Raw genomic sequence first — 17,059 nt, forward strand, 5'->3', positions numbered from 1 at the left:
TTACCTTTATGGTATGTATGTTTGCATTCCCAGTCTGTGAGTTTGTCTGGCTAGTTGCAGGAACAGCTGAAGAAGAAACAAGTACGATGAGCAACATTAAATTAGATGACATTACATTCAAAATCAATGTTAACAAGCTGCATTTTATTCACCATATAACTTAGTTCAAAAATATAATTTGACAATCATTGAGTATTTCAGCATCTGCACCTTAATTGGAAATGTGCAAAGTGCTTTTTACGGCCAAACCTTTTATTAAGCTTTTTCTTCCGATTATGTGTTTCTATCTAATATCGTTGAGAGAGGGTAGGAAGGCAAATCAGTGCTAAACTTGAGCAAATAATAGCTCTGAAAGCAGTCTCTTTGTGGGGCTAATTCCAATAAAAATCAAAAGAAATCTTGAAATCATACAATCGTACAACACAGATAAAGATTATTTGGTGCCTAAAATCCACACCAGTATTTTCAAACTGAAATCCATTTAGTTCCACTACCCCACTCATGTCTCACATTTCAGCATTTTTTTCTCCTATTAATATTTATGCAACTTTCTTCGACAGTAGGATGTGCATACATCACTCCATCAGGCAATGAATTCCAAATCTGAACCAATTAAGTTAAAAAGAAGGTTTTGTCCTTATGGCAATACATTCTGCCCCTTTGCTTAGTAAAAAGATAAAATCCCTACAGTCTGACTTTTTCATTAGAGAGAGAGAGACAACTGGTGGTGGTTTAACCTATGAATCATCACACCTCAGGTGAGGAGAGAATTGAGAAGGAGAGTCCGGCATGGTAACCTCAGCCAATGTAGGAACTGAACCCTACGCAGTTGGCACCACCCATTATCACAAACTAGCCAACGGATTCGAGCTAACCCATTTCATCCTTTGGAAATAGTTTCACCTTGCTAAAATGCTGCATGATGAATCCCTGGATGCTGCCTGACCTGCTGCGCTTTTCCAGCAACACATTTTCAGCAAAGATCAAACAAAGAAGTTTCCAAATATCAAAGAAAAAGGGTCCGATTTTCCTCTTGAGATTTGAACGGCAAGGTGAGAAACTCATTTGTGAAGGGTGAGAGGCCTATTTGCGTCCATTAAAATCTCACTATTATGCTATGCCGTCACCTCACTTATATGTACTTTGCTGCTCTCCCATGCAGCAGATGGTGACAGTTCTTGATTTGAAAGACAAAACAGGTCCCTGGTGGCTGTACCTCAAAACTGAACTTTAGAGGGCAGTGAAGAAGGTTATCTCAGAGTACAAGATCTTGAACAGATGGACTAATGAGCAGAGGAGTGGCAGATAGAGTTTAATTTAGAAATTATGTACAAATCAGAGCAGACTTATACAGTCATTGCTCGGGCCCTGGGGAGTGTTGCCAAACAAAGAGACATAAAGCTATTGGTGCATAGTACATGAAAGTGGAAACACAGGTAGGCATCATGGTGAAGAAGGCATTTGATATGCTTGTCTTCATTGGTCAGTACAATGAGTATAGGAGTTGGGAAGTCATGTTGCAACTGTACAGGACACTTTTAGAATACTGTGTTCAATTTTGGTCTCCCAGGTATAGAAAATATGTTAAATTTGAAAGGGTTCAGAAAAGATTTACAAGTATGTTGCCGGAAATGGAAGGTTTGAGCTAGAGGGTGGGGCTGATCAGGCTGCGGCTTTTATCCTTGCAGCATCAGAGGCTGAAGGGTGACCATATAGAGGTTTCTCAAAACATGATGGGCATGGGTAGGGTAAATAGACAAGGTCTTTTTCCCAGGATAGAGGAGTCCAAAACTAGAAAACATAGGTTTAAGGTGAGAGGGGAAAGATTTAAAAGGGACCTGAGGGGTTACCTTTTCTTGTAGAGGGTGATGCGTGTATGGAACGATCTGCCAGAGGACGTGGTAGAGGCTGGTACAATTACAACATTTAAAAGCCATCTCAAGAGGTACATGAAAAGAAGCGTTTAGAGGGACATGGGATAAATGCTGACAAATGAGAGTAGGTTAGTTTAGGATATCTGGTCAGCGTGGATGAATTAGACTGAAGGGTCTGTTTCCACGCTGTACATCTCTATAACTCTGTGATTCTATGACACCTTTCATTGAAATGCTTTTGCCAGGCCACTGACAAGGACCCATCTCATGTGTTGGAACAGGTTGCATCCCAAGACCAAAATAAAACAAAGATCTGTGAGTGCTAGAAATCCAAAATAAAATGAGAAAGTGATGGAGAAACTCAGGGAAGTAAAGATTTTCTCTCCACAGATACCGCTGAGTTTCTCCAGCAATTTCTGATTTTGTCTCAAATTTCCAGCCTCCACAGCTCTTTGTTTTATTTTAGTCTTGTGATCCTGCCTGACCTGTTGAGTTCTTCCATCGCTTTCTGATTTTGCATCTCAAAACTGTTTGTTTGCATTTTTAGCATTCATTCACCTTACACCTACTTGAAAGTTCACAGTGTCTCTGCTCTGCCTTGCCCTACCTTTTTGTATCATGTCTTCCCATTCAGAACCTAACGTGCTTCTGTCCTGATTTGTCTTTTAGCACAGACACAAAGCCAGCCAGCATGTCATGCCTGCCAGCAGTGATCTATCAAGGGATTGAATATGTTGCTGTATGGCATCATGCCATAGCAATGTCACACTTACACCATATGCCAGCAGCAGACACAGCAAGCACATTAAATGTGCTGCAACTAAACAGCTATGTCTTACAGACTAAGGGGAGGAGTCCTTAGTCAAGTGAAGAGGGACTGTTATCAGTCAGAGTATTGCTTCATAGTCAGCCAAGAGCAGTGTCTGGTCTCAGTCCATATGCTTGGACAAGCAGCCTTGGGGTGGTCAGAACCGAGGTTCTATATCGAAACAGTTCAGGGAGTGGGTCACAGCGACTGCTGCAGAACCAGTGTAACCAGTCAGAGATTAATGGTAAGTCAGTCAGGAGTTGCACAGATATCAGTCAGGAATCCAGTCTCTCATCAATTGGGGCAGGCCTTCCAAATTAGTCAGGATGAAGGCTACAGTCTGTCCTGAGCAATGATAAGATGTTACACTATACTCGGCGTTCGGGATTTAGACAGACTTCTAACATGGGATTCCTACAGCTACAATTCCAATGACACTCACACAGGTGATGATGTAAAATGACAGTGCATTTACAAATGTAAGATTCAATTTGCAATCAAGTGTCACCATGCCACTTATGTGCCTTCAGAAGCATTTCTTGTTTTATTTCCCTTCCGCTACATGTAATGTCAAGGGTTGGTCGTGCCTTGCAATGATAGATCTGGCTTTTAAATATGTTGCCAGTGATGGGAATCCCAGAAGGCCCTGGGAGTACTTTCCACCATTAGAGAGAGCACAACAGAGTGAGACAATGACACAGACACATGGCGCATATAGAATGAGGTGAGCTGTGGAGAATTGCTTAAGAGAAGTGACTAGAACTCACAGAGAAAAACTCTACAGGCAACTCCCCAACATTGACACTAAGCTATGTTTGGTAAAATTCAGCCCTCTATCAAAACCCTTCACATTGTAATAAATCTCTTGGTGCCTTCTCTTCTCTACAGAGAACAAACGCAACACCTCCAATGTACCTCAAATATAACTCTAGTAAATCTCTTGTGTACCATGTAAAACAAAACATTTGTAATTTGTCCTTATGTATGGTGCCAAAGAATGAGCTCAGGTCCAATATCTGCTTTCCAGATGGTTGCATTCTCTGGGCTGAAACTGCTGGTAGGGTCAAGTCCAGCCGAGGATGGGGAAGTGACCCTTGGGTCCAGGTTGGCTTTTCTCACAATTATGCATTTTTCTGCTCATTGTATGTGCATGCACAAGGAGGACCACATATTCTGTGGTGGGAGCTGGCAGAAAGCCTATGTCCCACCATTCCTTTATGGAGTCAAAGGTCATGGTGCCTCATTTAAAGGGCACCAGAACAGGCATCCATTCCCTGCAAGCCAGAAGCATCATTCAGGATCTCAGAGCGGATGTCTGCTGCTAAACTTCCTGGCACTTCTACATTTCACTGGTCAGCCTGCCTCCCATGGCCAGATGCACTTCAATGCTTGGCCAGCCTCCTTAATCTCTAGCTTTCCCCTCTCGGTCACCCCATATGCCCTATGCAACCTAAGCTACCGCTACCCAATTTCAATCGTGGCGTGCCATAGATGAGCATTACCAAAGAGGACAAAGCAATGGCTCTGAAGTCCCACAAGTACAGTAACACTGCACAAACCTTGCGCGTTGGAAGGCACATATTGTTCAAATGCAAGGAATTTAATTAGGAAGGAGACCTTAATTCAGGTAAGCTGGCCTTTTAATAAGGATGCAAACACACACAAAAACACTTCCTGAGTCTTTGAAAGTTCCAAGGACTGAATTGCAACATTTCACCCCACTCCTGATTTTGGTTTCTCACACATTAAGGCTGTACTGCCCAGCTTGCTTCCCACTCCCAGGAGCAGCACAAGATTCTGCCCTTGGCCTCCCTTCATAAAGCTCACATTCCAATGCGTATTATCAACAGCCTTTTTTCACCCGTTCTGACAGCTTCAAACACTCATGCACAAATTCTCCCGTCCCCACTCTAAAATCATCGCCACGTCTCAGTCTGCCTGCCAAAATGAAGTATTGCCTACATTTTGGAATTAAATTTGATTGACCAAGAGTCCACCCATTCCACCAGACTACCTACACGCTCATGAAGTCTACTGATAACTTCCTGAGGGTTTATTACATTTCTTGGTTTTTATGTCATCAGCAAGCTTTGAAACTGTGCCCTGTACCGTTATTATCTCTCCTATCCCATGGATTTCAACTTTGTGAACAAGACTAAAATGTGGTATTTTATTAAATATCTTAAGATAGTTTCTATCAATGATAGGTCAGGCAGCATCCAAGGAGCAGGAAAGTCAATGTTTCGGGCAAAAGCTTTTCATCAGGAATGAGGCTGGGAGCCTCAGGGGCGGAGAGATAAATGGGAGGGGGTGGCGTTGGGGGAAAGGTAGCTGAGAGTGCAATAGGTGGATGGAGGAAGGGGTAAAGGTGATAGGTCGGAGAGGAGGGTGGAGTGGATAGATGGGAAGGAAGATGGACAGGTAGGACAGGTCATGAGGATGGTGCTGAGCTGGAAGATTGGGGTAAGGTGGGGGGAGGGGAAATGAGGAATCTGGTGAAGTATACATTGATGCTCTGGGGTTGGAGGGTCCCGCCTCTCCTGCCTTGGGACCCATTTCAGTTCTGCCCTCATGATCTGTCCTACCTGTCCATCTTCCTTCCCATTTATTGGCTCCACCCTCCCCTCCAAACTATCAACATTACTTCCACCTATCACACTCTCAACTACCTTGCCCTCAGCCCCACCCCCTCCCATTTATCTCTCCATCCCTGAGACTCCCAGCCTCATTCCTGATGAAGGGCTTTTGCCTGAATCATTGATTTTCCTGCTCCTCAGATGCTGCCTGACCTGCTGTACTTTTCCAGCACAACACTCTCGACTCTAATCTCCAGCATCTACAGTCATCACTTTCTACCAATAATACTTCCTGTGTTATCACCCACCTCCTTTTCATCAGTCAACTCTACTAAGTCAATCAAGCATTATTTTGCCTTTGGTAAATTAATACTTTTCTCGTGCATTAGGCCATGGTCATCAAAGTGGATTTTAACTCCTTTCTCAAATTTTGTTTCTACAAGCTTTCCCATACTGCTACTAAACTGACTAGCCTGTAGTTTCTTGATTTATTCTTCTTCACTTTCTTGAATATTTGATCCCCTCCTTTCCTGATCCTCCAGACTTTTGACATTAATCAATCAGAAAGTTTTGGCAAGGATCTCTGCAATTTCTATTCTGCCTTCCTTTGGTAAGCTAGGATGGATCCCATCCAGACTTACCTATTTCATACTGCTTCCTCTCTCATACCTTCTCTTGTTTTTATCTCAAATATTCAGGTATGCTCCTTATTTACCATAGCTTGGATAAACATCAATGCAAAGTACTCATATCAAATTTCAATTGTCCCTTCTATCTCCAACTTTAAACCTCCATACTAATTTCTCATTGGCTCCATCACTCCCTTGACAACCCTAGTACTGTTAATTTGCCTTTGAACTGTCTTTACATTCTCTTTTGCAGTAGCATAGAATAGTAAGGAGGCCATTGCAACACACCATGAACGCACTAGGTCTTTCAAAGACCTCCAATTATTCCCATTGGTTTCCTTTTTCCCTGCAAAGCTTCCTCAGCAAGTCTCTTGTGACGGTTATTGTTCAACTTACTTTATTGAATCTACCTGCCACCTCTGACATGCAGTGCATTCAGTATAATGCATGGCATAAAAAAATTCTCACGTTCTGGTAGTTGCCTGGTTACCAACCTTCTGGCAATGGAAACAGCTTCACCCTATCAAAACCTCTCATGATTCTCAATCCCTGCGCTAAATCCTTTTTAACCTCTGCTCTTCAGAGATCATGCCTGCTTTCTCTATCTGCTGGTGGGACCGTTATGGTATCCCTAGCTGGTACCGGAATTGAACTCACACCATTGGCATTACTCTGCCATACAAACCATCCTGATGAAGGGCTTTTGCCTGAAACATCGATTTTCCTGCTCATCGGATGCTGCCTGACCTGCTGTGCTTTTCCAGCACCACACTAATCTTGACTATAATCTCCAGCATCTGCAGTACCCACTTAGAGTCATAGAGTCATAGAGAAGTACAACATGGAAACAGACCCTTCGGTCCAACCCGTCCATGCCGACCAGATATCCCAACCCAATCTAGTCCCGCCTGCCAGCACCCGGCCCATATCCCTCCAAACCCTTCCTATTCATATACCCATCCAAATGCCTCTTAAATGTTGCAATTGTACCAGCCTCCTCCACTTCCTCTGGCAGCTCATTCCATACACGTACCACCCTCTGTGTGGAAAAAGTTGCCCCTTAGATCTCTTTTATATCTTTCCCCTCTCACCCTAAACCTATGCCCTTTATTTCTGGACTCCCCGACCCCAGGGAAAAGACTTTGTCTATTTACCCTATCCATGCCCCTCATAATTTTGTAAACCTCTATAAGGTCACCCCTCAGCCTCCGACACTCCAGGGAAAACAGCCCCACCCTGTTCAACCTCTCCCTATAGCTCAAATCCTCCAACCCTGGCAACATCCTTGTAAGTCTTTTCTGAACCCTTTCAAGTTTCACAATATCTTTCCAATAGGAAGGAGACCAGAATTGCATGCAATATTCCAACAGTGGACTAACCAATGTCCTGTACAGCTGCAACATGACCTCCCAACTCCTGTACTCAATACTCTGAGCAATAAAGGAAAGCATACCAAACACCTTCTTCACTATCCTATCTACCTGTGACTCCACTTGCAAGGAGCTATGAACCTGCACTCCAAGGTTTCTTTGTTCAGCAACACTCTCTAGGACCTTACCATTAAGTGTATAAGTCCTGCTAAGATTTGCTTTCCCAAAATGCAGCACCTTGCATTTATCTGAATTAAACTCCATCTGCCACTTCTCAGCCCATTGGCCCATCTGGTCCAGATCCTGTTGTAATCTGAGGTAACCCTCTTCGCTGTCCACTACACCTCCAATTTTGGTGTCATCTGCAAACTTACTAACTGTACCTCTTATGCTCGCAAGTAAATCATTTATGGAAATGACAAAAGGTAGGGAACCCAGCACCAATCCTTGTGGCACTCCACTGGTCACAGGCCTCCGGTCTGAAAAACAACCCTCCACCACCACCCTCTGTCTTCTACCTTTGAGCCAGTTCTGTACTCAAATGGCTAGTTCTCCATGTAATCCATGGGATCTAACCTTGCTAATAAGTCTCCCATGGAGAACCTTATCGAACGCTTTACTGAAGTCCACATAGATCACATCTACTGCTCTGCCCTCATCAATCCTCTCTGTTACTTCTTCAAAAAACCCAATCAAATTTGTGAGACATGATTTCCCATGCACAAAGCTATGTTGACTATCCCTAATCAGTCCTTGCCTTTCCAAATACATGTACATCCTGTCCCTCAGGATTTCCTCCAACAACTTGCCCACCACCAAGGTCAGGCTCACCGGTCTATAGTTCCCTGGCTTGTCATTTCCTCCCTTCTTAAACAGTGGCACCACGTTAGACAACCTCCAGTCTTCTGGCACCTCACCTGTGACTATCGATGATACAAATATATCAGCAAGAGGCACAGCAATCACTTCTCTAGCTTCCCACAGAGTTCTCGGGTACACCAGATCAGGTCCTGGGGATTTATCCACCTTTACCCATTTCAAGACATCCAGCACTTCCTCCTCGGTAATCTGGACATTTTGCAAGATGTCACCATCTATTTCCCTACAGTCTACATCTTCCATATCCTTTTCCACAGTAAATACTGATGCAAAATACTCATTTAGTATCTCTGCCTTCTCTATCTCCCCACTGCACGTCACTAAACCTCCTTTGATAGCACCTTTCACACTACTTCTGCAATTTAAGAAGGCAGCTCAGCACCACATTCTCAAGGACAATTAGAGAATAGGCAATAAATGCTAAGGCAATAGATGCTGGGGATCAGAGTCTAAATTCGAGTGGTGCTGGAAAAGCACAGCAGGTCAGGCAGCATCCAAGGAGCAGGAGAATCGACATTTCTGGCAAAAGCCCATCATCAGGAATAAATGCAAACCCAGCCAAAGAGGCCCACAGTTCACAAATAAGTAATAAATAAAGATGTAGCCGAAGATCCTTGCTTTTTCCTTTTGTATTGCACCATTTTGATTATGTTTAAATTGCCCATTTATTGTTGTTGATCCTTTGCCCCCAGTTGACATTTACGAAATTAAAAAGCAGTGTTTTCTCCATCATTAAGCTCCTTCTGCTGGATACAAGAGTTGCATATTTTTAAGTACTCCTTCACTTAGTTTTTATCGTCTGCCCCATCTTTTGCCTTGCACTTCTTTAGGTGAATTGGCTATCAGAACAAGTCCATCTCAAAATATTTATCTACATTGAAGTTCACTGAAAAGACTGAGTTAGTCTCTGAGACATATTTGCTCAATAATAAAACAGATTTGTTAATCTAAACAGATGTGTACTTCATCACCAACCAGAGGGGATGTTGAAATCATCTACACTTTCAGAAGACATTCCGAAATTTTCCAGCCCGGAGCTTTTCTGATCACCCATAGTCATCTCAAGAGGTTTCCTCTTTGATATTTTCCTAAGAGTGATAAAAACAGTAGTAGGATCAAAATGGAGTTTATACATATGTAAAATCTGATCGAGAAAATTATACATTGGTTGTTGAATGGCTGACAGTGTTTGTTTCCCAATGGTACAAATAAACTCAGATCAAAATCATTTGTCAAATGAGAATGACTTAGTATGTTTAAACACAGATGGAAAAATTTCTACAGGGCCTGTCCCACCAATTGTGCAATTAATTCATTACATAGTTACAGTAGAGTAATGGGATTAAGATCAGCTGCAGACATGATAATACATTATTGATGTCTCAATCACATCGAGTTGGAAGGGAGGAGAAGGTCTGGCTTCATGTGAAAATCATACTGATACAGATCGCGCTCTAAATAAATGGTTTTTGCTGAAAATACAATGGATTCAAGCAATATATATTACAAATGACTAAGCAGTGCAAAACAGAACCCAAACACAGAACAAAGCAGTGACTTTGGAATTCAAAATATTCAAAGCAAAGATTAGGCTACCTAACTGGTCTGATGAATGAACAAAGGAGCTTGTGCCTGATAACTTTTCAGCCCCTTAACTAACAAGAATCAATCTGCATTTCGGGCAGGAGCCCTTCATCAGGAATGAGTTTGGAAGCCCCACGGATGGAGAGATAAATGGGAAGGAGTGGGGCAGGGGAAAAGGTAGCCGACTCCCACAGCTACCTGGATTACACCTCCTCCCGCCCTACCACCTGCAAAAATGCTATCCCATATTCCCAATTCCTCCGCCTCTACCGTATCTGCTCCCAGAAGGACAAGTTCCACCACAGAACACACCAGATGGCCTCTTTTTTTAAAGATGGTAATTTCCCTTCCAACGTGGTTAAAGATGGCCTCCAATGCATCTCATCCACATCCTGCACCTCCGCCCTCAAACCCCACCCCTCCAACCACAACAAGGGCAGACCCCCAGTCCTCACCTTCCACCCTACCAACCTTTGCATAAACCGCATAATTTGCCGACATTTCTGCCACCTCCAAACAGACCCCAGCACCAGAGATATATTTCCTTCCCTACCCCATCCGCTTTCCGCAAAGACCGTTCCCTCCGTGACTACCTGGTCAGGTTCACGCCCCCCCAACAACCCATCGTCCCCTCCTGGCACCTTCACCTGCAACCGCAGGCATTGCAAAACTTGCGCCCACAACTCCTCCCTCACCTCTATCCAAGGCCCCAAAGGAGCCTTCCACACCCACCAAAGTTTCACCTGCACATCCACCAATGTCATTTATTGCATCCGGTGCGCCCAATATGGTCTCCTCTACATTGGGGAGACTGGAAGCCTTCTCGCAGAGCGCTTCAGGGAACATCTCCGGGGCACCCACACCAATCAACTCCACCGTCCCATGGCTGAACATTTCTACTCCCCCTCCTACTCTGCCAAGGACATGCAGGTTCTGGGCCTCCTCCACCGCCACTCCCTCACCATCCAACAACTGGAAGAAGAACGCCTTATCTTCCGCCTCAGAACATTTCAACCCCAGGGCATCAATGTGGACTTCACCAGTTTCCTTATTTCCCCTCCCCCCACCTTACCCCAGTTCCAACCTTCCAGCTCAGCACCGTCCTCATGACCTGTCTCACCTGTCAATCTTCCTTCCCACCTATCCGCTCCACCCTCCTCTCCGACCTATCACCTTTACCCCTTCTTCCATCCACCTAGTGTACTCTCCGCTACCTTCTCCACTGCCCCACTGCCTCCCTTTTATCTCTCCACTCCTGAGGCTTCCAGCCTCATTCCTGATGAAGGGCTCCTGCCCGAAACATCGATTCTCCTGCTCCTCGGATACTGCCTGTCCTGCTGTACTTTTCCAGCAGCACTCTAATCTTGACTATAAACATAAGGTAGTTTTGCTAAAACTATAGAAGGGACTGGACAGATAGCAGCTAGAATACTGTGAACAATTTTGTTTCCCTAATCTAAGAAAAGATACACTGACATTGATGGCAATGCAGCAAGGATTCACTTGGCTTAATACAGGTATGGAATGATTGTCTTGTGAGGAGCGGTTGATAGGTTAGGCCTGTACTCACGGGAGTTAAGGATTATGAGCGGTGTCCTTATTAAAAGATGTATGTTTCTTAGGGGAATAAAAACTGAAAGAACTGTGGAAGCTGTAAATCAGGAACAAAAACAGTTGGTTGAAATGCCCAGCAGGTCGAGCAGCATCTCTGAAGAGAAATCAGGTCCAGTGAGGAAAGATTCTGAGGAAGGGTCACCAGACCCGAAACGTTAACTTTGATTTCTCCTCACAGATGCTGCCAGACCTGTTGAGCTTTTCCAAGATTCTTAGGGGACTTGGCAGGGTAGATGTGGACAGGTTGTTTCCCCTCATGGGGGAATCTCAGACCAGAGGGCATAATCTCATAGTAACAGGTTACAGATTTAAAGATGAGGAAGAATCTATGGAATGCTTTACCATCCAGGCTATAAAGGCTGGGTTATTAAGTTCATTCAAGGCTGCGGTCAATAGTCTTAAAATCACCACTGCCAGCTTAGTTAAGACTGCCCTAACTCTGCAACATTCACTGTAATATTGGACACATATTTCTTTTGGAACAAGTGCACAACATTGTAAAAGATCTGATCTGCGCTGTTTACCTTATTTCATCTTGATAACTGGATTCTAGGAGGAAAAGAAAGATACAGAAAGACATTGTCAATTGAATCATTAAAAAATCCTTGTTGGTAACAATATAATTTCTTGGGTAGCTTGCTATTTTCTCAAGTGGAGTTTTCTTTCTACTGCAAGTTGATATCTTAGCTGGGTCTTTGCGCGTGTAGTTTGTGTGTTAAGCTGGAGGAGCAGGAATTTGTCTTGTGTTACACAAGGTGAAGTGCCAAAGCAGACAGTTCAAGAGATGATCAAAGCAGACTGGATGTGGAAAATCATAACTTCATGATTAGGTGATCACAGATTTGGGCTCTAACAGTCTCTGGGTTGTACAGCCACTGAACTAATGAAGGTTGTAAGAGTTTCATTGCTTAGGAGGCAATATGCTGGCATTGGAGATATGTAATTAATTTTAAAGGGCAAGGTAATGACTTCAAATAAATCTCTGAGGACATGCCGTGGACTGAATGCACTGCAGTGATTTTAGTTCAATTAATTTCAGTCAAACTTAGGTAACCAATTGATAATTGGTTAGTTTTCGTTGGCATACACTGGCACACAGTATTGATGAGAAAAGAAATATGCTGCTAAAACATCTTTGTCTTACAGGCATCAGGACTGAATTGCAAGAATACCATATCTTAAACAGAATAGGTAATGATTTTTGCAGTTCTGTCCTGATAGAATGCAAAATGAAAAGCTTTGACTGCACAACATTTTTTTCAGCAATAGTCTGTATTTAACTGTTTTGCATGGATGGCAAGAACTCATGGAGAATTCCTGTAAAGGAATAGAGAGCATTTGCAAATGCAAGATAAAATTATATGGTTGTTTGTGGGGGTATAATTTGAGGGCTATTTATTAAATGGTTATTGGTAGCCTATTCAAGACCCCTGCATTCCTATGTCCCTTTCCTGTCTCCCCTTAAACTACAGAATTTAATTTCTTCATAGTGAAGCTTTTATAGCACCCTTTCTACTTAAAATAATTTAAACATCAAAAGCCTTGAGAACACAGATAAAATCAGATATAGTTACTGAGGTCACGGTTACCTGCAATACATTAAATACTGCAACAATCAGATGATGAATTTTAGGGACAGGAATATCGTATCTGCATGAATATTATGATTATACAACATCCAATTATATTCATATCCAATATCCACTTTCAACTGATACATTGTGCATTGCAAATTTAATATGTGGTAATAAAAGACCAAGCACAATTTTAAAAATTGCAAACATATAAGCATTTAAAAGGATAAATGTAAAAGAATGACACTGACCTGAGTGTTTGGTCCGTTTTATGCAGCAAGCAATCACAATGATGAGTATGATAAGCAGGAGAACCACAGCAATAGGCACCACAATAGCAACAATTAACCAGGTCCGATCGTGACTGGCTGTAGAGTCAAGCACTTCAAGGAGTTATTTAGCAGCAGATAGCCTAAGCACACAATCATTCCTGATAATGTCTGATATATGGACTCTTGGTAGATAAGTGACAAGAAGCTACAAGTTTAGACTTATGTCTTAAAGCACCACAGTTAAGTTCAAATTAAGATCAAATTCTCTCCCTATCTCATTTAAAATGTAAATCATTTTTTATTCTGTTTTCTGATATAATTGTCACAAAAAGTACATTTATGACACTACTCTCTCAGAATAACATTGTATCGTTCTTCTGTGGCTTTGGAGTCGTCATAATTTAAAGAGATTTGCAAGAGCCTAACAAGCTGTGGCCCCATTTGTAGCATTCTCATCTCAGAGTTCAAAGGTTGTAGGTTCAAACACAAAAAAAAACTGATATTTCAGTGCAGTACTGCGGGAGTGCTGAACTGTCACAGATACTGTCTAGATCACAAGATACTCAAACGAGATCCAATCTACTTTCTCACATGGACATTAAATTTCCCCAACAATGTATTCCATTGACCTGGCCAATACTTACCCCACAACCAACAACTTAAAAATAAACCAACTGGTCATTATTACATTACTGTTCAAAGTCAGAAGTCACACGACACCGAGTTACAGTCAACAGGTTTGTGTGAAATCACAAGCTTTCGGAGCATAGTCCTTCGTCGGGTGATGAAGGAGCTATGCTCCAAAAGCTTATAATTTCAAATAAACCTGTTGATTTATTTCCAAGAAGATTGCAGATATCAACACAGACAGCATGTTTCTACAGAAATGCAAGAAAGCAGGAAAGATCCTAAAAGGATTACAGATCGCAAACCCTCTTAGGTTGACCTACAACATAGACTGCACTGGCACCTCCACACCAGGTTCAACATTACTGTTCATGCAGCTTACTGCACACAAATTAGCTGCCGTGTTTTCGACAATGCAACAGTGATCACACTCCCAAAAAGTGTTTAGCTGTGACGGGATCTGGGGTGTCTTATGGTTGTAGAAGGTGCTTTAACATAGATAATAGGAACAGGAGTTGGCTATTTGACCCTTCGAGCCTGCTCCACCAATCAAAATGATCATTGCTGATTATTCAACTCAATTCCAGTGTTTTTTTCCCCATTACTTTTTATCCTTTTAGCTCGAACAATTACATCTAACTCCTTCTTCAAAACATTCTATGTTTTGGTCACAACCTCTTTCCATAGGCTCATTATTCTCTGGGTGAAGAAATTCTACCTTATCTCTCTCCTAAAGTGCCTACACGTATCTTTAAATTGTGACTCCAGGTTCTGAACTTCCCAGTCACTGGGGACATCCTTCCTGCATTTATTCTGTCTCGTCCTGTTAGAATTTTATAGGTTTCTAAGAGATCCTCCCCTCCTCATTATTCGAAATCCTAATGGATATAGTCCCAACCAATCCAGTCTCTCTTCATATGTCAGTCCTGCCATCCCAGGAATCAGGCGAAAGTGAGGACCTGGGCCTTCTTCATTGCCATAATCTAACCACCTGACACCAGGAGAACGAATGCTTCATCTTTCACCTTGGGACCCTCCAACCACACGGGATCAATGTGGATTTCACCAGATTCCCACTTCTCCTCCCTCCTCCTTATCCGAATCCAGCCTTCCAACTCGGCACCACCTTCTTGAATGGTCCTGCCTGTCCATCTTCCTTCCCACCTATCAGCCGCACCCTCCTTCCCAATCTATCACTTTCACCCCCACCTTCGCCTACCGATCGCATTCCTAGCTACCTTCCCCCCAGTCCTACCCGCCCTCCCATTTATCTCTCAGCCCCCTCAGCCCACAAGCCTAATTCCTGATGAAGGGCTTATGTCCGAAACGTCTACTATTTGCTCCTCGGATGCTGCCTGAGCTGCTGTGCTTTTCCAGTACCACACTCTTCATCCAAGGAATCAGTCTAGACAATCTTTGCTGCACTTCCTCCAGCGCCACAACACTCTTCCTTTGATAAACAGGCCAAATTTGCACACAATACTCCAGACGTTCTCACGAAGGACCTACACAATTGCAGCAAGACACCCCTGCCCCTGCATTCAAAAATTTGCCTAGTGACTCCCATTCAGAGAATCTAAATGAACCCTTGGCTTCATACAAATTGTGACAGATCAGTAACTTACTGTAAAAGCATAAGGCATTATACTTACATGGTTTCACAGTGATGTTAAGTGCAACCGTCTTAGGCTGAGGAAGTGCTTTCATGGCAGCAAGGCACATTACTTCAGCATCGGCACTAAGGGTGAGATTTAAAGTGCTGATGGCTGTGTAGAGATGTCCTGAAGGTGGATGAACGATGGTGGTGTACCTTTCTGAATGTACAGTTGTTCGGTTTATTGTCCAGGTGATTGTTGGATCAGGATTCCAATCTTCTGCCTTACAGATGATGTCTGTGCTGCGATCTGTCACCACGGATGAAATCTTGCTCTCAAAAAATAACTTCCCTTCAACTGTGACATGATAACAGATGATGTTTAGTTTTATTCAGTGTTTAACCAAAGAAAAAAACTGTAGATTATTTTTCTAAATAGTCTAAAATTAATATTCCCAAATTAGTTTAAGTGCTTTAATTACCTTTCAATATAATTTCCTTGCTATTGATACTTTTTCTATCACCCTACGTACACATACAGGTGTGCATTTTCCATTTACCTTTGGGCTGTCACTCATTGACCCAGCATTTATTAACCATCCCTGACTATCTGCAAAATGCGGTGGGTTTTGAATTTCAAAATAATTTCAGGTATTAGTTAAACGTTAACCACCTTGGTGTCAGACTGGAGTCACATATAGGCCCAGACAGGATGTGGACAGCAGATACAGATCATTCCTTAAAGACCTTTACTGAACCAATTGTGTTGTTACAACAATTCAACAGCTTTGTGGTCACATTTGTTGATATCAGAATTTTACCTCCTGATTTTCTTAACCTGCCATGGTGATTTATGGAATCATATTGTCTGGACGGCCACTGGGCTATTAGTCCATTAACATAATCTGACAAGATTTTACTTTGAACTAACATGCTGAGGGGAAAATGTCCAAACTGCTCTGAAACAAAGTCTTCCCAAGTAGGACTTACAATCAAATACACAAACAAGAAATGAGTAGGCCACTCATCCCTTCAAGCCTGCTGTACAAATTGAATAAGATCATGACTGATCTGATTATAAACTCGACTCTACATTCCTACAATCCCAGATAATCTTTCAGCACTTGGTAATCAAAAATCTGTCCAGTTGCTGATGGACAGAAGATAAACCCCAGAAGATTAACGTGTCATTGGATTGAGAATTCTTGAAGGAAAGTGTCTGCCCTGATGAAGCTCTGCTGCTGATTTACTCTAGATGAAAGTGAGGACTGCAGATGCTGGAGATTAGAGTCGAGAGTGTATGGCTGGAAACGTTCAGCAGGTCAGGCAGCATCTGAGGAGCAGGAGAATCAACATTTCGGGCAAAAAAGATTCTCATGCTCAACTCTGTCTGTGCCTCTCATAATGTTGTATATCTCAAATCAGATTACCACCTCAGTTTCCTTTGCTCCACAGAAAACAAATCCAGCTTATCCAGTCTCTCTCTCTCACTACTGAGACTTTTCATCCCAGGCAACATCCTGCTGAATCTCCTCTGACCCTCTCAAATCCATATTATTAATGACACCAACAAAAATATTCCAGGAATGGGGGAGCACAGGGTTAGGTACAGAGTAGACATCTCTCTACACTGTCCCCATAAAACACTCCCAGGATAG

General features: G+C 42.7%; 1 protein-coding gene across 5 annotated transcripts in view; it reads right to left on the bottom strand.

Annotated features, from left to right (window-relative positions):
* Positions 1-17,059, bottom strand: part of LOC122555390 (immunoglobulin superfamily member 5-like) — a 91,133-nt gene that overhangs the window by 41,665 nt on the left and 32,409 nt on the right. For 4 of the 5 annotated variants that reach the window (XM_043701359.2, XM_087992499.1, XM_087992500.1 and 1 more), the window contains 5 exons: positions 15,460-15,759; positions 13,160-13,291; positions 11,859-11,883; positions 9,112-9,224; positions 5-66 (listed from right to left, as the gene is read on the bottom strand). In XM_043701359.2, the coding sequence (XP_043557294.2) occupies positions 5-66; positions 9,112-9,224; positions 11,859-11,883; positions 13,160-13,291; positions 15,460-15,759 (632 nt within the window). The remainder of the gene's footprint in view (positions 1-4; positions 67-9,111; positions 9,225-11,858; positions 11,884-13,159; positions 13,292-15,459; positions 15,760-17,059) is intronic. The other variant, XM_087992501.1, reaches the window with a different exon arrangement.

This window comes from Chiloscyllium plagiosum, unplaced genomic scaffold (assembly GCF_037043375.1).
Source record: "Chiloscyllium plagiosum isolate Xiang-an unplaced genomic scaffold, Cpla_swu_hap1 HiC_scaffold_12, whole genome shotgun sequence".
NCBI lineage: Eukaryota > Metazoa > Chordata > Chondrichthyes > Orectolobiformes > Hemiscylliidae > Chiloscyllium > Chiloscyllium plagiosum.